Source organism: Zootermopsis nevadensis, unplaced genomic scaffold (assembly GCF_977971745.1).
Source record: "Zootermopsis nevadensis isolate Lab colony 2312 unplaced genomic scaffold, Znev_1.0 Znev_ptg000022l, whole genome shotgun sequence".
NCBI lineage: Eukaryota > Metazoa > Arthropoda > Insecta > Blattodea > Termopsidae > Zootermopsis > Zootermopsis nevadensis.
The window spans coordinates 26483809-26505562 of NW_028259154.1; the positions used below are offsets into that span (position 1 = coordinate 26483809).

The 21754-nt window shown below is 39.7% G+C and overlaps 1 protein-coding gene across 1 annotated transcript; it reads left to right on the forward strand.

Moving 5' to 3' along the window:
- Window positions 1-1589: 1589 nt before the first annotated feature.
- Window positions 1590-10853, forward strand: LOC110840927 (putative methylmalonate-semialdehyde/malonate-semialdehyde dehydrogenase [acylating], mitochondrial). Its single transcript, XM_022086247.2, has 10 exons — window positions 1590-1848; window positions 2336-2488; window positions 3114-3263; window positions 3733-3811; window positions 3997-4364; window positions 5090-5336; window positions 5867-6048; window positions 6775-6954; window positions 7971-8069; window positions 8986-10853. Exons 1-10 carry the CDS (start codon window positions 1813-1815, stop codon window positions 9085-9087), a joined length of 1596 nt encoding a protein of 531 aa, XP_021941939.1. The 5' UTR covers window positions 1590-1812; the 3' UTR covers window positions 9088-10853.
- The last annotated feature ends 10901 nt before the right edge of the window (window positions 10854-21754 follow it).

Sequence of the window (21754 nt, forward strand, 5' to 3'; positions counted from 1 at the left end):
TTGCAGATAGTGCGTTACCATGGAAACCACTACGAAGCGAAAATTCCTTACACACTGACAGTCATTAATTTACTTGTCCATTTTAATAACATCATCTTCGGACGATGTCGATAAGCACAGGAGATGGGGTTGTTCCGCTCACATTTTCCAACTAAAATTCTACAGGAATTTCTTATCCGCAACACGTAACATACAATTTATGGTTTGTGTTCTGTTTCTGTACTTGTCACATTCTTCTGAGAGAAATGAGCATTAAAAATTGCCTGTTAGTTACGTAATCAGATATAAATACTATTCTGACCTGCATTACTGTGCTATTAGAAGGGGCACGAATCAAGGTCTGCTCACGCCCCTGCTCGTGTTATTTTAGACACAGGACTATATTTAACACCTTCCTCTGTACATTTAGGACGGTTTTACCATGTACGTATTTGCCCATAAAATGTGATACCATGAATAAAAAGCTATTACTTCCTTGGACCTATTGATCGTTGTCACGGAGACTAAATTCTTAGATATTATTTAGACGAAGGAAGCTTCTGATAAAAGAGATGCTGTTTCTTCCAACTAAATTGTCTCTGCATAACTGCATAATACATGCACTGTAGAACATTTGCTGACGAAAAGGTTTTTCCGCCCTTGGTACGCCTCGCTAATTCGGCATCTCGCATCAATTTTCACCATGGAGTTGCTTGTGTGTACAGGTGACTTTGACTATGATCGGGGGTTCCACGAGACAGTCACGTGATGGTTTAAAACTTCGTGTAATTCGTCATGTGTCCGATAGAGCACAGTCACATCGACTCACGGATATTCAATGTTTTGTATAGCAACGTTTCATTGCACGTGGAATTATGGAAAGAACTCGTATCATAGGGGACAGACGCTGTTAATCAGGCATTTTAACCCAAAAACCATAACTTCAATAAATATTCATAATTTTAGACAGTAAACATCTATCCAGTCCACTGCTGGCGACAGTGACGAACTCATGCGTGGACATGATTATATAAGCACGAAATACGGAAAGTAGGCTGGAGCTGCTAATTTGTTGTTCATTTTCTTGTTTGTACAGACTTATGTACACCCTTGGCTTTCAGAAGAAAAGTATTTGCTTTCATATACTAGAAAACAGTGAGTCAACACTTCTGAAACTGAATAACAAGTAATTTACAACATGTTTCTCGTTGCAGCTTAATCACAGCTTCTCCTGTTGCAGAGATGCATTGAATTTCCATTTATAAAAGCAAAATGATTCCTTAGACGTAGGATCGGACGATCAGAAGAAGGCCTCTGGCTACATATTACTTTAATGTAGAGACAATAACTCCAAGCAGACACTTGTCACGACATTTTAGTCTCTTCATCATAGAAGAGGGATTTCGTGCTCGGGTATTTATCAGAATCAATGCCGGTAGAGGCCAATAGATGGCAATGTAGAAGATGTCATGTGCTGCCATCTCTAACCTAATACTGAAATTAATTTATTCAATCAATGTTGCCAACATGTAATTTTCATTTTGAGAATCATAAGTTTTTGAAACATTATGACGTGAAATTATCAGGAAATTAAACATTTTTATAACGTATTGAAATTCAGAAATTTTTGTGATGTGGAGGCATTATGTTTAGTGTGATGTAAATTGTTTATATAGTGTAGTAAGGCATTTTTGAGACTGTGTATTGGTGGTACTGATAAAGCAGATATTACGTTGTTACTGGCTGAAATGAATGATGGTGCGAAGGTAGTGTGAAATTCAAGTTTCAGTTTGCTTCAGTATAAGACCGATAAAAGGTGAATTAGCGTACAGTATGGCATCTGCTGTGTTTAATCAACCCTTTAAAGATGTAAGTATTAACAGAAGTGCGGTGACATTTCTCGTAATATGTTGAGACTGCTTGGTAACGAGTTAAATTGATCTCATAATCACTTGTTAGTGTTCTTGGCCTTGAATTTGTTACATCTCAATTTCCATATGGGAATGGGTAATCGTTATATTGGTATGATACTGTGACCTCCCAGCGCAGTTGCTTTTATGGTTGTGAGTTTAAGAAGCTCAGTACTTTTTTTAGAAAATAAAAATTAGATTTTGTTGTTACTATTTTGCTTACACGTGCTGAAGGAAAGTGACCTTGTTAATGCTGTACCATTCTTGCGTAACAGGAGTGTAATGATCTGCTTCATCCTCTTTATTGAAGGCAGGCCTCTGGGCTGTTGTGCTGTATACCATTTTGGCTATGTCAGCATTTCAGAGGAACTTCACCAAAACCCTACATATTTCATCCTTGTTATTTTTGTCGATTAATTGTAACAAAACTGCCTGTTTGTTTCTAGGGGCTTATGTTGATGAATAGGGTCCGGAATGGTGTGGTAGCATGGAATCGGAGCATGTCAGTAGTACCAACTACAAAACTCTTCATCAATGGAAAATTTGTAGACTCCAAAACAGAGGATTGGATTGATGTACATAACCCAGCAACTAATGAGGTATTACACTTACGAGTTATAAATAATCACACATGCACATGTATAGGTCTTAATAGAATGATTATTCTCTAATACCGGGAATTTTAGTAAGGACCTCAAAGAAAACACAACACATCACCATCACGAAGATGAGCTGGTTAATGAGGTATAACGAAATAATCATTGTTTACCATCGGAACCATATGAAAAACACAGGTTTAAAATATTGTGTTATTGTGAAACCATGTGGTACATATAGTTACCACTGGTGTTTAAAGGGTTAAACACATGAGACAGCCCACTGAATGGTTATTTAATGATGATGTTTGCAGGTGAAGCTATATAGCATTGATGGAAGGTTGTGTGTTTGTTAGAAAAACAAATGACTGACTTTTAGAACTTGGTACGTGAAGCGATGGCCACTTGAAGTCGCATGACACGGTATCTTGAACAGTAACACCCATTTAATTTTATATAAGTGTGCACCTTTGAAAATGTTTTCAGGTTTTGTTAAATTTGCTTTTTGTAGAAAATATAAAATTGCGTGACAGCCAAGGAGCGCAATACACCGTCTGACCTTTTCTTTGAACGCTTAAAGAGACCCGTAGTTTAAAATAATTTGCTACAATGCATAATTTTGTTATAGGTAGTGACAAGGGTACCAAAAGCCACAGAGGCTGAGATGTTGCAGGCGGTAGCATCAGCGAAGGAAGCCTTCAAGAAGTGGTCGCAGTTATCGATACTGTCTCGGCAACAGGTCATGTTCAGATACCAGGACATCATTAGGAAGAACATGGTCAGTTGTGAGTGGTTAAATGTTTGTTCAGTACAAAGTTCCAGCTGTCCGTGTTGAATTACTCCGAACTTCGGTGTCTTAGCTTTTTGGTGCTCGAGCAAATGCCGCATTATTTACAAAAGATCGTGTTCTACAGCGATTTAAATTCTTTTAACCTCTTTGCCGAGACACGAGACCGATACTTCATGTATTGGATGCTGTTCAAGGTCGTCTCTCAGCGACTGTCTGATTGGTCGTTCCTTGCTCATTTATAGTCGTTTACTATACTGAAATATTAACCAACTCCATAGAGCTTACTTATACTGAATATAGATCTAAAGACTTGTTGCATTATATGAGTTTTGTACTTGATGTTAATAAACTAATGTACCTTGCCGCACGATTAACGTAACGCTAATCGCGTGCGACGTCTTCGCATGCCCACGATCAATAAACTAACAGCATTGTAAATTTTTTTTGTTCGCTGCAGAAAGAGCTGGCCAAGAGCATCACAACGGAACAAGGCAAAACACTGATTGATGCGGAGGGAGACGTGTTACGAGGACTGCGTAAGTTTATTTAGCAACGCAGTGTCAACTGCGGCACTTATAATTGTGAATAGTTGGAGGAAAGAAAAATAAGATCATTGCTTATTTTAAAGTTCTCTCGGAGGGGCTGAGAAGAACGACAAAGAAATTTGAGATAGCTGTCGTAGCTGAAATTTACATTACGTCATGTTGGTATGTCCGTACAGAGGTGGTGGAGCACTGCTGCAGTGTTACGTCCCTCCAGCTGGGAGAGACGTTGCCTAATATTAGCAAGGATTTGGATACGTACTCGTACCGCTTGCCGCTCGGCGTAACAGCTGGTATAACGCCGTTCAACTTCCCAGCCATGATTCCGCTGTGGATGTTTCCTGTTGCCATTGTTCTGGGTAACACGTCCGTCATCAAGCCATCAGAACGAGACCCCGGAGCTTGTATGATGCTGATGGAGTTGCTCAATGAGGCGGGATGCCCTCCTGGAGTCGTGAACGTGATTCATGGCGCACGTGAGGCCGTCAGCTTCATATGTGATAATCCAGACATTAAAGCTATCTCATTCGTAGGATCTGACCAAGCAGTAAGGAAATGTATTTTGTTCACGCTATTTTTTCTGACGTTAAGGGAAGAATATATTTTTACAGATTCTGAGAACAGGGTACTGAGGAAAATATTTGAACCTAAGATGGAGAAAGTAACCGGAGGGTGGGAAAAATTGCGTGATACGGGCTTCATAATTTGTGCTTTTCTCAAAATATTATTGGGTAATCTAATGAAGAATGAGATCAGCAGTGTATTTATCTTGCAAGAAATGCTTACAAAATTTTTGTTTGAAAATCTGAAATTAGGTATAGGTGAAAACATAATATTAAGATGGATTTTAAAGATACAATATTTGAGGTGCATACTAGATTCACGTCGCCCTTGGAATAGTGATCAGTGGTAGGCTGTTGTGAGCACAGAAATTAACCTTTGGGCTCCCTAAAAGGCAGAGAATCTTTTGACTACCCGAGTAACTGTTAGTTTCTGACGAAAGACTGCGTTGCACGCAGTTGGTTGGAAGAAAACTTTCTCGTGTCATTTTATTAATTTTCTACCAAAGGAATCCCGTTCAGAAGTGTCCGTGTCATTGCCTGGGGTCATAAACTTGAGTGAAAAATGAAGAAAAAATAAATTTGAACACTTTTGAGATTTTACAGAATTTTTATTTTGATGTCTATTTGTAAGAGGCGTGCTACGTTTTTACGGCATAACATCCCGCGCCCTCTGTTCACTCGTTTCGAAGGCTGCCTGCTGTTGTTTCAGGGGAAGTATATCTATGAACGAGGATCTCTCAATGGAAAGCGCGTACAGAGCAACATGGGAGCCAAAAATCATGGCGTGGTCATGCCTGATGCAAATAAAGAAAATACTCTGAACCAGCTCGTTGGGGCTGCTTTTGGAGCCGCTGGGCAGCGCTGCATGGCCCTCAGTACGGCTGTGTTTGTAGGCGAGGCTCAGCAGTGGCTCCCAGACCTTGTTCTCAGAGCAAAGGCACTGAAAGTAAATGCAGGTGAGTAACTGACACGAGCTTAGTACGCGTCGTCGACTTGCATTGAAAACCGTCATCGTCAGACCTCTGTCATCTAATACGGTTTACGTATTTCTTTACCAAAAAATGTCCTCTGTCTGTTTTTAAATAACGTATACCTCTACTGCTGATAGTGGCACCCCAAGCAGTCATTTTAAAAACTTTATATTCCGGAAAAGGCTAAGATACAGGAGAAGTTTTGGTAGTAAACTGACCATGCAATGAATCAGAGATGTGAAACATCGAATGTGCAGAAACAATTATATACTTGCATATTTCTTAATATTGGTAATTTTGTCATGTATCGATCACTATTCCCCACTTTAGTTGCTCCCTATTTTATAAATAATTCATGCAGTGGCATATGTTATCATGTAGGAGGTTGCATTTTTGATTTTGCATCTTACTTTTGATGGTATCTCATTCCGTAATTCATAGAACTGGCCCTGAAAGCAACACGACATTACATAACCGGTAGACGATGGTTTTGAAGGCCAGATGTTGTTCTGTAGGTCACGTACCAGGCACAGACTTTGGTCCTGTCATCTCGGCGCATGCGAAGAACAGGATCTGCGATTTAATACAGTCGGGAATCGATGAGGGAGCCAAATGCGTTCTCGATGGACGAGGACTCCGGGTGCCTGGCTTTGAGAAGGGAAACTTTATTGGGCCGACCATCCTTACAGATGTTAAGGTGAGCTGGTGTGGGCCTGTGCTAAGAAGTGTTTTGTTTTGTAGTCCTTTAAAGTGAATTGTATTAATCGTGTGATCCAAGAAATTTGGTACAGCTAAGTTGTATAAACTGTATAGCTTCTTATATAGTTTGTCACCTCATAATAAAGGCAGCTAGAGCTTAAAGCTGACTTATCTAAATTTTTTGAAAGAATGAAATTTTACTTTCACTTATCTGTTTGTCTTTGTCTCACGAAGAAGATAGACGGAGCCTGAAGCTGGTCACTCTAGCATAATCTGCTGCCGATTCATTTTTAACCTCAGGTGCCCCTTTGTGGTGTCATAGATGATCCTAGGCAAGGAGGTGCTTTCTGTCTCACGATACGCACTGGATCGTCTCTATGGCGACAATAATTGTATAGGATTTGCCGTGCTTTTATTTTAACAGGAACTCTAATATCTCTATGTAGGTGATGTTTACATTACAACTTTGCCGTTATTTTGTAATTAGAAGATCGCTGTCTTCTGGGTTGTTGCGCCGTGTAGTCTTGTAGAAGTTTACTGATGTTTTAAAGGTCTTCGCTGCCTCCGTCATCAGGGCGATGATGGAGGCAGCGAGGACCTCTGAGACGTTGGCAAACCTCTACCAGACTACGTGGCGCAACAACCCAGAAGACAGTGATCTTCTCTCATCGCCGTGAAAACCTCAAATCCTACATTTTGTAATTAGTTTTATATTTATATGCAGACAAACATGAAATGTTACAAGGAGGAGATCTTTGGACCAGTTCTGATCACGTTGCATGTGGACACATTGGACGAAGCCGTAGAACTCATCAACGAGAATCCGTACGGTAATGGTACAGCCATCTTTACAACCAATGGGGCTACTGCCAGGAAGTTTACCAACACAATTGACGTGGGTCAGGTGAGTTGCGCTGTCAGAACAATGATAGGTGGTGTAGGCTCTGTGGTGCCATCTTTATATAAGTACTGAGTCACGTTGGGTGTTTGACAGTCCGTAAATGTTGTCTGGTATTTGATGGCCAGGAAAAGATGGCAGAACTAAATATATACTAAAGCTGGAGGGAACCAGCAGCATTCAAACCGTGATTTAATTTTGAAATTGTGGAGGTGCTTCTTTGATGTAGTTTGAGATTTTGATTGACTGTGTTGTGTCTAATACAGAGTGATGACATCAATGCAGTATGTAACTTTTCTTTGATGCTTGATTAGAAGGGCTTAAGTCAGTATAAGGGGTCCGCAGTGGCCGCACGGTCTGAGGCGTGGGCCTAGTGCCGCTTGGTCGCTAGGACCGTGGGCTCGAATCCCACTCAAGCCATGGATGTCTGTCCGCGTGTTTCTGTGTTGTGCCCTCCTGTGTACAGGTAGAGGCCTTGCGACGGGCCGATCCCTCGTCCAAGGAGTCCTACCGAATGTCTATAGATCGAGCCAACGAAAAGTTGGGACCCGCAGTGCTCAGGCACTTGAAGAACGGTTCGTTCTCAGTATCCCAGTAAGTCAGTATAAATTATATTTGACTTAAGCCATTCTACTGATCATATGATTATAATGTCACCATTCCAAATTTGATATAATTATGTAACTAAATCTGTGGAACAGAGTTCTTCCTTAAAAATTGATAGACACTCAACATTTCAAGAAATTTCCTGGCTCCTGTTCTGTCAAATGAATCCAGTCCACTCTCTCCCACAAATTTTCTCCAAGACCCATAATGATATGTTCTCATCTATGTCTAGGTCTTCCAAGTTGTCTCTCTCTTTATGGTATTTTAATTTGTAAAATTACTTACACATGATTAAAGTCTGTTAGTTAAGTATGAATATTCTCTTTGGTTTTCAAACGAGTTGTAACCTTTGCTCCTCATAATGGATGCCTGAAAAGGACCAGGTACTGTATCTAAATTTTGTGTTGATCTCGCAGGTCGGAGTAAACGTGCCAATTCCTGTGCCACTGCCCATGTTCTCCTTCACAGGAACACGTGGTTCATTCATGGGTGATGCACACTTTTATGGCAAGCAGGTAAGTGTGGCGCACGGTTAGTTAGAAACTAGCTGCGGTAAATTGCAGTTTGTTCGGCCAGAATCGGAGCACAGTCTGGTAGCGGCATGTTCTGAGATGTCTTTCGCGAGGAATCGATCTCGTCTGCTTTGAAAATCTGTAACTGAGGTAAATGTCCACTCGCAATATCACTCTAGCTAATAATTTCTGGACTTGTTTCTTTTAATGTCTTTGTTTCACTGACCCTTCAGGTCTCTTTATTTTACCACGTAAAATGTTATTAGTTTCGTATTAAAACTGGAATCGTTAAACTCGTCCCATCACGAACTAGAATGTTCGTGAATGCCACTCTGAAATCAACAGCCATTGATAATTTCATATATTTTTAAATATCAGGCTTACCACCATCTTCAGTTTATATAGAATTGTCTCACTCATTTTGAGACCGGACGTCGTGAGTTAAGAAGCCCAAAGGCTGCAGAATAAGTTAAAAAAATCATATATCATTAATGACAAAAGTGTGTACAGTGTTTACTGGGTAAGAAAAGAGATGAACCTAATACAGTGGTACATTTACTGCACAAACATAATTTAATTTCTTAAATACCATTTTTATCTGGATGTGGTCTGTTCTCATCAGTTCCCTGTCCCGAGAAGCTGGCCGAATGTTTAAATTAAGCGTGCGACTTTTGTGTTTATATCCAAAATTCCCATTTGAACAATTGCAGTGTTTATAGTGTGAAACATTTTCACACTTATAATTATATCACAGAATTAATAAAAATTGGTTCTTAGCTTCAGATCTTGGTCTGGGCACGTTTACGCCGAGACGATCACAGTATAAGATCTCCCTCTGTCATATGAACTTCATCCTTCGGTGTTTTTTTTTTACTCCGTTTGTAAGCGATGTTCATCGTTGCCGTGTTGTTATTTTCAGGGTGTAAATTTCTACACACAAGTGAAGACAGTGACTCAGATGTGGCGGGAGAGCGACGTGACGCACTCGAAGGCCGCCGTTTCGATGCCCGTTATGCAGTGAGTACCTCCGTACAGAAGGTTTTGCAGTCGGCGCACGGATGTTTTGATATTTTCCAGGTGGTATGTAATTCGGGCATCTTATAAAATTCACTTTCTAGTGTCAGTTGCAAGACGCAGCACAAACATTTTACGCTTTATAAAGTGCCCGAATTCTACGTGTTGCTCGTAAGAAATATTGTGAATATAGTTTGAATTATAAAAATATGGTACATATTCTTTTATGATTGGAATTCATCTCGTACCAGGAGATGAACGAGGAGTCGTTCTGGTTCTCCTGCAATCAGTAGTATAATGTTAGTGATGAAGAGGAGCTTACAGACACGTTCGCCTACAAGTTAGATTAGGAGCATATGAAGATAATCTATAGATTGTCTGCAAATTACAATTATGTTACTTGTTCACTTCTTTGAATGAAGCATTTTATTGTGTTTTTATCTCAGGTTCTGTGGATGTTTTTATCCGATCTTCATGTAACCTTGCCAGTCTTTGTTTTGTAGCAGAGTCGGAATATCTGCCAGCGCTGCTGTGCGTGATTGTAGTTTTATATATATATATATTTTTATAGCGACTCTTTTCTCGTGAAAATAGCTGTCCAAAGTGGACGATGAAATATGCAACGTGCGTATGTGAGCTACCTCCTCTGAAAGTAGTTTGTGCACTTGGTTCTGTGCAGTCCATCTGTTCCTCTCAGTCTCTTTCAGGAGAAAAAAACAAAATGTCTGGGAAATGAATAGTAGGTTTTTATTTTAATTTTTCGGTGAGTTTTGTTTTCAAAAGTCATGATGTGTAGAATACATCGAAATGCCAATAAAACAAACATCAAGTTATTGAATATTTAAATTTGCTAAATATTTATCAGAATTCACACAAATATTTAAATATCAATTTATTTATTACTAAATCAGCTTAGCAGAAGCAAAAAAAAAAAGCATTAATTTTATATTAAGAGGAAAGTCGGGTCATCTGGGGTTTCTTATCTTTACGTACAGGCATAATTTGTTACGCTTTATGCGGCGTTAAGATGTTACATTTTTCTTATTGAATGGTTTTGTCTGATAATCTTTTTCCCCCCTCATAATTAGCTTCAGTGTTTTGAGAAGGTTAAAAGGCTCGAAGTCATACTTAAAAAATCATATAAAATTTTCTTCGTAGTAACTTGAGGACTACCGCTGCGTCGTTCACTGGAGTGACTGCGTCGTTAATGGCTGAGGTTCTTCGTCTGGGGCAGAATTATATATCTGGTCTGCGATTGTTTAGTCAGAACTTCGAGTGGGGCACATTTCATGGAAAATGTCTAGGTTTCTCGGATTTCCTTCACCTAGTTCCAAGAATTTTGTCGTGTTGGGCGGGCCGGGGGGGGGGGGGGGAGTCTCCAAAGCGAGGCAACTCCTTTCATCTGCAGATACAAAAAATGGGCAAAAAGTGTTTTATTCGTAAGCATATATGGTATTTTGGAATGCTGATAAATTCTATCTAATTTTGGAGGTGGGCGTCGTCATTGATTTAGGTCATATTATAAAAGAACGCTTGAGTCTGTTATGATGGCATTTCCCCCGTTGGAGGAGTGAGAATAATATTCTGCTTATCATTGTCAGAGTGAATCTGTTATTGTTATTATTATTATTATTTAGTTTTATTTTTTGTTTGAGAAGACTTTCTTATTTGTGTGGCATCAGGAAACTAGTTCTTATTCTTTGTCTTGCACTTTGCTTTGTGCCTTACGACATTGGTATTCAGAAAATAAATGTTTAGATGAACTTGTTGAAATGTTTTAACTTTTTTTTTCTTAGTTAAAACAGTGTATTTTGATTCAGGCTTGTGCGTGGATGAATATAAGTATGGTCTTCAGTTTGAATTCCAAGTGTGAAAACAACATGAGTTACAAAATAGAAATTATTGGTTAAGAGGTTCTTTGTTAACTTGAACTAGTAGCTGCTTGTTTTATGCTAAAGTCTAAACTAGAAGTGGAAGAGACTGCTTTCTTGTATTCATTTTCAGCTGCCTGGAACAATCCAGCTGTGTCAACTTACTTGGAATTATGAAACTCAATGTAAGAAACCAGGTGGAACAGTTAAAGTACAATCTATACTGTACTGATTTTACGAAATTTTCAAAAATCTTCGAAATTTTAAAAAAATTAAAAATGTCTGCAAATGGCGTGAAACGCAAAGAAAACTAAAAATTTTCGAAAAAAAATTTGAATTCAGAATTTTGCACACACCGCATGAAGCAGAGACCGGTGAGCCACAGGACGAGTGACGCAGAGACCTTGTTAACCAGAGACGGAGTCAAGCACAGACCTGGTGAATCACACCCCGTGTACAGCAGATACCGGTTGACTCACAGACAGGGTACGGCTGAGACTGTGTGAAATAGACAGCCCGGCGGAGTCTAGTCCTGATAGGGATGGGCCAGGTCAAATTTAAAAGAAAAAAATTTCAAATTTTTCGAAAAATCAAAAAACGTTGCAAACGTTCTGAAATGCGCACAAAACCAAAAATTTTCGGAAAATTCGAAAGAAAATTAAAAGTTGAAAATCTTCAAAAATTCTTAGTTTTGTGCGCTTTTTGGACGATTTCCCACGTTTTTTGATTTTTCGAAAATTTTCGAAAAAATTGAAATTTCTCAAAGGGGTACCCCTTTGAAAATTTTCAAAAATTGTCAAAATTTTAAAAAAATTAAAAATGGCTGCAAATGGCGTGAAACGCAAAGAAAACTAAAAATTTTCGAAATTGTCGAAAAAAAATTTGAATTCAGAATTTTTCAAAAAATTTTGGTTTTGTGCGCCTTTTGGACGATGTCTTACGTTTTTCGATTTTTCGAAAAAATTTATATTTTTGTCAAAAGTTTCTCCACAATATCCAGGCCAGGACCGGTCTTTGCACGACCCGGTCACTGCCGATCCCTTTCTCTGTCGGACGCGGTGTCTATCGGACTCTCTCTCTGCAAGATACGTTCTCTGTATCACCCGACATATGCCAGGCCGTCTGTGCAAAGACCTGGTTCAACAGAGACCGGGTGAGGCACAGCCCGAAACAAGCAGAGAGAGTGAGGCGAAGACGTTGTGAGTCACAGAAAATGGGAAGCAGAGATCGGGTGAGGCAGACACCGAGTCAAGCAGAGACCGGTGAGGCACAGGACGAGTGACGCAGAGACCTTGTTAACCAGAGACGGAGTCAAGCACAGACCTGGTGAATCACACCCCGTGAAATGTCTGCTTCTGGTTGTTTGGCTGTAACAAAAACATTCATGCATGTAATGTTATTACAACAGTTTGATCACACTCTCAATAAGCCCCTCCCACCTGAAGTCCTTTGTCATTTTCATAATACCTGTATATTACATATACATGAATAACTCTCAAACTGTAGAATGTATTTCATGTATGTAATTCTGGATTACATTAATGAGAATACATCTGGAACAAAAGACTGACTATGCATGTATTTTGCCTATCCACGTTTGAAGTTTAATATTCTGCAGATTTAAAGTACAATAAAAGAAGGAGCTTGGTGACTTAATACAGGGATGTGAAGTATATTGTTACACGCTCAGAAATTAAAATCACATGCAAGGGACAGGATTGGTCCAAAGGTCTTGATGAACGACATGTCATTAAAGTGACACATATTCTTATAAAGCCTATTGATTGGGTCCACTGGGGACTGAGATAGAGCTTTTTTACAGTTGGTCCAGCTGATGAGATTTTTCCTTACGGCAGAAGCACATACAGCTTCTAATTTTTTTTCTAAAGTGATGGATGAAACGAAAATGCATCAGCTTGGTTAGATTTCTTGACTGAGCATTTGACGTCAGCATCTAAGGCATGTGACTTGAATGTTTACTATCAGAAAGAGTATATTCATTTCAGTCAAGTGTGAGAAGAGGATACTGAAACAGATAAAAACACTGCTCACCACAACAGCGTACATGAAACTCTTCACATCGTTCAATATGATATAGCCCATACAGTAGATACAGCATTATTAAATCAGCCTTGTCTAATTGAAGATCAAGATCTTTAGTGTTCTACAGGCTGCATACAAAGTCCCGCAATCCCAGGGTAAAACTTAATGTCATGGGTGAGCTTTCAGGTTCTCATGGCTGCTGGTATAAAGTCCACCAGACTACACGGTGCAATAATTTGCCATTTTATCGGTATGGGCCCCCTCTTGGAAGTCTTTAAGAATTTCAGGCATGATCTTCCATTTATGCGGTCTTGGTTCCCTGTCTTCTGGGTTATGATGCTGCACCGCTTTGTAAGAGGTCATCCATCAACGTCTGTGAGGAAGGCATCGTGTTCTTGTTTATAAAACAGCACTGCTATTCTTATAACGCTAGAAAAGACACAGCCCCCCCCCCCCCCCCCAAATACATTCATCTTGAAGCTGACGACTGCATTATTTGTCGAAACCTTGAAAATACGACGCGGATTATTGTCTCTCGGCTTCGAGGGCGAAGTTATACAATGTTGATAATACAGAAACATTTATTTGGGGTAGCGAGACTTTACATGCACCCTGTGCATTGCCATTCTTTCTGTTTTGGTCCCTACCCCCCTTTTTCCTTCCGCCCCCATCACGAACAAGAACCACTTCCTACGCCGTTGTTGTTAGACCGGTTTACCGTCTTCTATTTTAGAGGTCTGGTTCTTCATTCTGCTGTTCGCACCGGTGGAGGCAACGCAGTTTCTGGTAAGTAAGGAAATGTTTGTGTTGTCGTAGCGTTTTCTTGTTAAATGCTGCTTATATTTTAGTATGAACTCAATATGTTCATTTCGAGTAAATTATTTTCAACTCTAAAGAAGTTTCAGTATAATCTTGTTTTATTATCCATTTTAATATTGTTTGTGATTTTTATAACATTTAGTTAATTATGGAATTAATGCATCTCTTTAAAAAGATGGCGAACAAACTTGTAACTATCGAGTAATAAGACGTTTAACTACACAAAAGAAATTATCGGTGGTCGTCAGTATCAATTTCGACGTAATCGATATTAATCGTTAACTGTATGCGAGAGATTGGGTTCCAATGGCACAAGGAAAGGCTGTAGTTCTGTGGAAACGTATTGTATGATATTTTCATGAAATCTTGCTTTAGAATATACGCGAACAAAATCCGAGAGTACCGTAATTGAATGCGGCTTCCGGCCTGTATTGCAGAGCGAAAAGAGAAGCACAAAAGCTGTGCAAGACGCAGTAAGGGTGTTGGTTGAGAGATAAAGGCAGAGGAATATAACTACGGTCAGTTCTGATAATGACTCGTGTTGTTTGGATTTAAAGCGATGGAAATATTTGGGAACATTTTTCGTGACGCGATCCAACACGTGGCAGAGGGCCGGAAATAGAGATGTTGAAGACAAGGCGAAGTTACCTCTAAGACGCAGTCACATGGGCAATGGAGGTATAGATCACGCATTCTTAGCATAGACGGTCGAAAGAGGTCAGTAGTTAGCTTCACTTAAGAAAGAGGCCAGTGGCCAGTGTATAAGAGGCTGGGTGGGCCACAAAACCTGTAATATGTGAGAAATTCTGCCCAGGATCGAACCCCGTTTGTCCAGCCCATAGCCTAGTTCCAGAGTGAGCCGTCCATCACTCTGCATAATTTAACAATGGTTAATGCTTCAAATATTTAATTCTGAGTGAACAATTAATGTTAAGTAATATTGTTGAGCAGTATGTGAACCTGTTGGTAAGTTAGTCACTAAATGCAGTAGAGCCATTGTCAGAAGCTAACAAAGAAATTGTGCCTTATATTCATGTAAGGCACAAGGTTCATTGTCATGTTCACAAGAGTCCTCCATCAATTCCTCTGCCAAGACAGATGAATCCAGTCCATTCCCTACCACTCTTTCCATAAGATTCATTTTAGTATTATGCTTTCATGCATGCCCTGTCTTTGAGGTTTGTAGCTTCCATTCAGGCTTTCCTAGGATAATAATTGTTTCATTTGTAACACATTGGTGTGATGTTCAAATAAATTGTAATAAACAACAATGACACATGACTCAAAAAGAAAGTGTGTTAGAGGTCTTAAAATGTACAGAAACTTTGGACTACATGATCATGAATTGTTACCAGAAATCAGGACAATCATGGTATATAGGAAGCCAATTCTTTCAAAAAGTCTTCTCGGGCAGTCAGCCGCATTAATCGGTTACATGAGGCAATCAACATTTCTGGAACCATCTCCGTCCCCATCAGGGTTCTGACATCAGAATATATATTATTCAGATTTGTTGTAATTTAGTTAAATGGATCCATTTAGATTTCATATCACTTGTTTTGGTTATGTCCTTGTTTCGTCTTGCATTTCCTGTCATTCGTCGAGCTAGATACGTATCTAAACTGTTGGTTTGGGAAACCCAGCATATTTTGTTTGTCAGGGGCTGTTTTAAAATTGTGATTTCAGGGGTTCCCACTCCAGCCAATGTTCCTACGTGTTAGTAAGTGGTGTCAGTGGCAGCATTCCACCCTGGGTAATTGACAGTTTCAGCCAATCTAGGGAAGCTGAGAAGACAGCTGGGGATAGGGGCTCACCATTAGACTGGTCTTTCCAGCAAATCTGCATTGGTACCTAGTGATAGAAGAAATGTGGTCACAAAAGCCCAAATATTGTACATCAGTGATATAAAGTTTGAGAAGGCATTAAAATATTCTACATAGGTTAAATATAGGTAGATGTAAGTTTGAGGAGGTTTTCGAGGACAATTATAAATGAATATCGACATGATTGTAAATGTTGTATTTGTTCTAGTTCATGGTTGAAGTGGTTTCCTGAGTGGTGCAAGTTGATAACTGCGGACAAATGAATTCAAGAAGGTAATGGAAGAGAATTACAATTTTCCACCTGGACTTGGAAGTAATCATGAGGTATTGGACAAAATCGGTAACAGTATTAAGCTTTCTATAGACTTCAAAGAAACCAGGATTAATATTGGTCTTCTACATTCTTTAGTCCCCTCCAAAATCCAACCCTTGGCGTCCTCGTCGCGGAGGGGGGTAACGTCCTCGGACGGCTAACAGGGCTCTGGTCCACCGAAGCCAAGGTGTGAGGTATCGTGCTGAGGGCTGCATGGCACGAAGGATCCCTTCAGGGCACTGCCGCCTCAGTCTGCTCTCAGTATCAGCCAGCCTGGGAAAGTTTAAAAGACAACCGGAGGCAGAAGCCCACCAGTTGTCAGAAAACTACCAGAAAAGTTCTGTGATATGGAGTCTCCATTTTAAAGCTGGTTATTCTCAGCAGGGAGTCAGTATTTCTGGCAAACCACCACAGAGACCCATGGAAGAATGTGATAAACAGTTTATAGCCTTGTGGCCTTCTGGTCGACAGGCAACATTTGGCACAGACTGCGTGTCTGGAATGCCAGAGAGAGCCAAGATGGTACCAGGGGCATATGAAAACTGGGGTACATGACACTACCCAAGTTTAAGGAGGCTCTGACCAGGGTGCTTACAAGGCCCAGGTCAAAGGGCAATACCCCAAGTAAAGAGGTCAATCCTCTAGATCGACCCAGGGGTCTACAGGGAGGCCATGATCATGGCCACCAATGAAAGCTCTCTAATAAAGAGCTTTTAATGATTTTGACAATTGTCAGTCATTTAGCGAAATCCGATGATTATCATGAGATCTTGGCTGGGGGCTGCTGGTAGGTTAGAAGAAAATGAAGCACAAAAGATCAGTTAATGGTCACTTGAAGCCCATGCCCATTTATTTACATGCTTCAGTCCACATGTGCCATTGTTTGCTTTCTTTAATTACTAATTCTTGTGCTTTTCTCCAACTGAAAATACGTGTTCTGCTGGTGTGTATGTTTTTTACGCAATTCTGTTGTTTATGCATGCAGCCTATGTGACGTTATGAATTGGCCTGTTTGTCGATTGACACATGCTCATATTGCATTTCTTTGTTATGTACTCCCACATTATTGAAATGTGACAGAATACTTTAAACATGCTCTTAATTATAGATTATTCCACTTGTATGTGTTGTGTGTACGCTGCATAGAATTTTACATCTCATTTTCTTTATATTTTCTATACCTGTTAAAGTACAGATAATTATTGAAGGTTATGTTTGTACACATCTCATTTATGCCATTGAGTTACTACGTACATGTGATGCTGTTTTAATTTATTTTTTTTAATTGTCCCATCTGTTGCAATGATGTGTGTGTTCATGTTGAATTTTTGTCGTGTTTTTTCATTGCTGAATTGTTGTATAAAATTGATTAAACTTCCTGTGAATTGTTCATAAAATACGATTTTCTATGTGTCCATTGCAGACATGTAATCTGTACCACATCTACCGGTTGATGTTTTTCCATCTGCTGGGAAGAGGCAACCAATCTGAAGTGGCAGGAAAATGAGCATGCCTGGTGGAACGCAAAGTGACCTGTTTCTGTGACGAGTGTAATTTTTGTTCCAGAATGCGGTGCAGGAGCTTTGAAGTTTCAGGGAGCCATGAAATACTAGAGAAGAGAGGTTAGAGTACTTGTTACTACGAGGCTTCGAAGAAACCTGATCTAATTCTTGTGTTCATGTGTTTCAGTGCAAACATGCCATCGGGCCATTATCATTTGCGTTCTGGGCATTCTGTGTTCTGCTGTTGTGTACTTAAATTTGTTGTACGTCTTTTTTATTGTGCTGTTATTTGTACACTTATTATATCAATTCTAATATCTTGTTATGGTTTATTCGTTGTATTTTCATATTGCATTTCTTGTTTCTCTAATTCCCCATTAATTGTGATACAAAGTAAAATTAATTAAAATTGACATCAATTGTATTCTTACAGTGCAAATGCTGGGCTTATTTGTATTACATGTATATGTTGAGTGTACTTCATTTGATGTTTTTCCTATTTTTTGTGAATTTTATATGCGTGTGCTGAGTCTGTTGTATTATTTCATGCCAGTTATAACACAAGTTTCATCTTAAGGCTAGTATCTCGATGCACACAAGATATGTTTGTCTGGGAGTGGTTTAAAACCTTGATTTCAGGAGTTCCCTCACGGGCCAGCCACATTTATTGGCGTTTACAAGGCAACGAGTCTGAAGTGGCAGGAAAATGAGCATGCCTGGTGGAATGCGAAGTGGATTGATTTCTGTGATGAGTGTAATTTTTATTCCAGAATGCGGTGCAGGAGCTTTGAAGTTTCAGGGAGCCATGAGATACTACAGAAGAGAGGTTACAGTACTTGTTACTGACTGGCGTCAGAGAAACCTGATCTAATTCTTGTGTTTCAGTGCAAACATGCCATGAAGCCATTATCATTTGCGTTCTGGGCATTCTGTGTTCTGCTGTTCTGTACATAAATATGTATTCAAATTTGTTATATATTTTGTTGCATGTATTGCTTATTTAACTGTATTATTTTTTACGTGTATTGTTTGTTTAAATTCCAATATTTTGATATGGTATATTCATTGCATGTTCATATTGCATTTCTTGCTTCTTTAATTCCCTGTTAATTAAATGTGATAGAGAGTAAAATTGATATTAATTATATTCTTACTATGAAAATGTTCCCTTATTTACATTGAGTGTACTTCATTTTGATGTTGTCTTGTTATTTGTACTCTTTTATGCATTTTATATTTTTTGTGCTCCAAGCTGTCAAGCAAAGCTGCTGTATTGACGCACACAGGACATATTCTGTGCCTGGGGCTGTTTTGAAAGTATTTCAGGGATTCCGACATCAGGCCATGTTGATGGGTATTTGCGAACGATGGTGGGGCCTGTCTGCTAGGAAGAGGCAACCAATCAGAAGTGACTGGTGAGTGTGCATAGTGGAACATGAAGTGCCCCCCCCAAGAATTTGAAAGCCTTTGGAGTTAGTGGGAGCTTCTGAAGCAGGATGTGTGAAGAAAGTAGAGATCGCCTGGTAGATCATTTTTGTAGGTGGTCCTAAATTAGTACTACTCACATTTTATTCCCCGTGGGCCTCTTTTAAAGCATGAATTCAGATTCCCACCTTAGGTAGTGTTCCTGTGTGTAAAGGACATATTGTGATGAATTAATTTTTTTCTTCCAGAGGCAGTCATTCAAAATCAGCTACTCAAATGCCATAGCAACCACAAAAGGCAGAGAAAGTGAGACGACCAATTTGGATTCAGGAGAGGAAGAGGAACCAGAGATGCCATCGGAGTTATGAGAATAATTTCAGAGAGAGTTCTCGATGTCAAGGAAGAAGTATGTGCCTGCTTCATCGATTGGAAGAAGGCTTTCGATCGAGTAAAATTGAAGAAATTAATGAGGATCCTACAGAGAATTGGAATTGATTGGAGAGACAGAAGACTAATCAAAAACCTGTACATGCAGCAAAAAGTCAAAGTGAGACTGGATTCAGGAGACACCAACAGCGTTGAGATTGGTAGAGGTGTAAGACAGGGATGCTGCTTATCACCAATTCTTTTTAACCTGTACGGGGAATGGCTTGCCAAGGAAGCTCTGGAGGGAACAGGAGACTTCAAAATTGGAGGAAGAGTGATAAAGACCGTAAAGTATGCAGACGACTTAGTAGTATTGGCGAAGGAAGAGGAGGAATTACAGAACATGATGGACAAGTTAGTGGAAACAGGTAGAGAGTATGGAATGGAAATCAACATTGAAAAATCAAAGGTAATGAGGATAGCACCGAGAGCAGAACCATTGAACGTTGTAATGGGAAACCAACAGATGGAGAATGTGGAGCATTTCAAGTACTTGGGAAGCATAGTCACGACGGACGCCCTGTGCACCAAGGAAGTAAAAGCAAGGATAGCCATGGCCAAGGCAGCTTTCGTCAAGAAGAGGATACTTCTCACTAGCAAGTTGGGCTTGGAGATGAAGAAGAAACTAGTGAAGTGTTACGTATGGAGCAGAGACTTGGACACTCAGGAAGAAGGAACAGAAATACCTGGAGAGTTTTGAAATGTGGTGTTGGAGAAGAATAGAGAAGATCAGGTGGACGGATGGAGTGACCAACGAAGAAGTATTGAGGAGAGTCAACGAGCGAAGAAACATTCTGCAGGCGATTACACGAAGGAAAGCTAACTGGCTGGGACATATTATGAGAAGGAATGGGTTACTGAGTGATATCACCGAAGGCCAGGTTGAAGGAAAGAGAGGACTAGGAAGAAGATTGATACAGCTAACCAACGACCTTAAACAAGGAAAGAAGATGACGTTCCAGGAATTAAAGCGAGAAGCCGAGAATAGGGACAACTGGAGAGCTCTTTTTGGGCAGAGCAATGAACCTATCGTAAGACAGAACACTTAATAATAATATACTCACCATTCAATGGTCTGATGTAAAGGATGCTTTATTTCTAGTGCCACAAGTATTTTTGTCTTGTCTCCTGAATGAAGGACACGTTCAAGTAGTTAGGAGTAAGTGTAAGAAGTTAAAATTGCTTTCTTGATGATCAGCCAAAGTTTCAAGTGAAGACAAAATCCCGAAGCCTGTAATAAGAGGAGAGGAATTAGTTTTGAAAAATTCCGTTCATGGAGACAAACCAATTGATATGTTACAGACATATCGAATGTATGTCTGAAGGAAGTGCTGGGTTGTTTGCTACCAGGAAGACCACCAAGAGGTGGAGGGATAGAAGAGGTCCAGGATAGTGGCAGGGAGACGACTGGAAGGTCAGTGGATGGGTGGAGAATTTTAATATCAACGAGCACATGCTACTTTTCAATGTTTCATGAAATTTAACAGTATTTCATAAGTAATTAAAATAGTTTTCAATAGCAATGCTTTCAATTTCTCAGATTGTTTTCTCTGTTTTAAATTTCAGGGACAGAGTCGGCAGAACACGGCTACCCGTCTCGACAGCGTCGCATGAGCAGGTTCGTGCATCATTGCATCATGAATAATTACTGGTATTATCCAAGGTTCATAGAGAATGTAGTGTATCAATGAAGGTTGTGTAGTTATTGAAGATGTTTTTAGGTGACATCCATCCTAAAATAAATGCAGGAACAACTTTATTACACCTGACATTCATGTGTATTTCTAGTATCATAAGGAGAAACATACGACATTTATGTGTGTTCTTGATGCATCTCAGTACTAAAATTGCCTTCTCTTAAGATCAGTACTGCCACCAATGCGAGATAAAATTCAAAAGCGAGTGATCAGAGAACGGGTATTAGTTTAGCTACTCTGTTTGTTCAGGTATAAAGTCAAAATGACTGATGTGTTACAGACTTGTCCGAACTATGTGTGAACGAAGTGTTGGGTTGGTTTGCACCGCGAGAAAATAACGGAGGAAGACCAAGAAGGAATTTTAATATTACTAAACCTATTGCTATATTTGCATATGTTTCATGAAACTGATACATACACGATAAATAAACGAAATAATTTTCACTATTAATGTTCATAATATCTTCTGAGGTACTTGGATTAATTATTATATTTGTTCTCCTTTAGTCATGGCTGTAGTAGTTTCAGATATTGGAATTTTCACCGGCAAGCTATCTTTTACCAATATTTTATATAAATGTTCCTAATTCCAGGGACAGTGTCCACACGGAAGGGCCACCCACCTTGAAACATCGTCTCGAGACGTGGTTCGTGCAGTCGTGGAGTTGCTATGGGTGTGAGGCATGGTGGCAGCAGTTGCATGTTGGGCACTTCAAGTTGTCTGTGGTTCAGACATCACGGGGCTGACCAAGCTG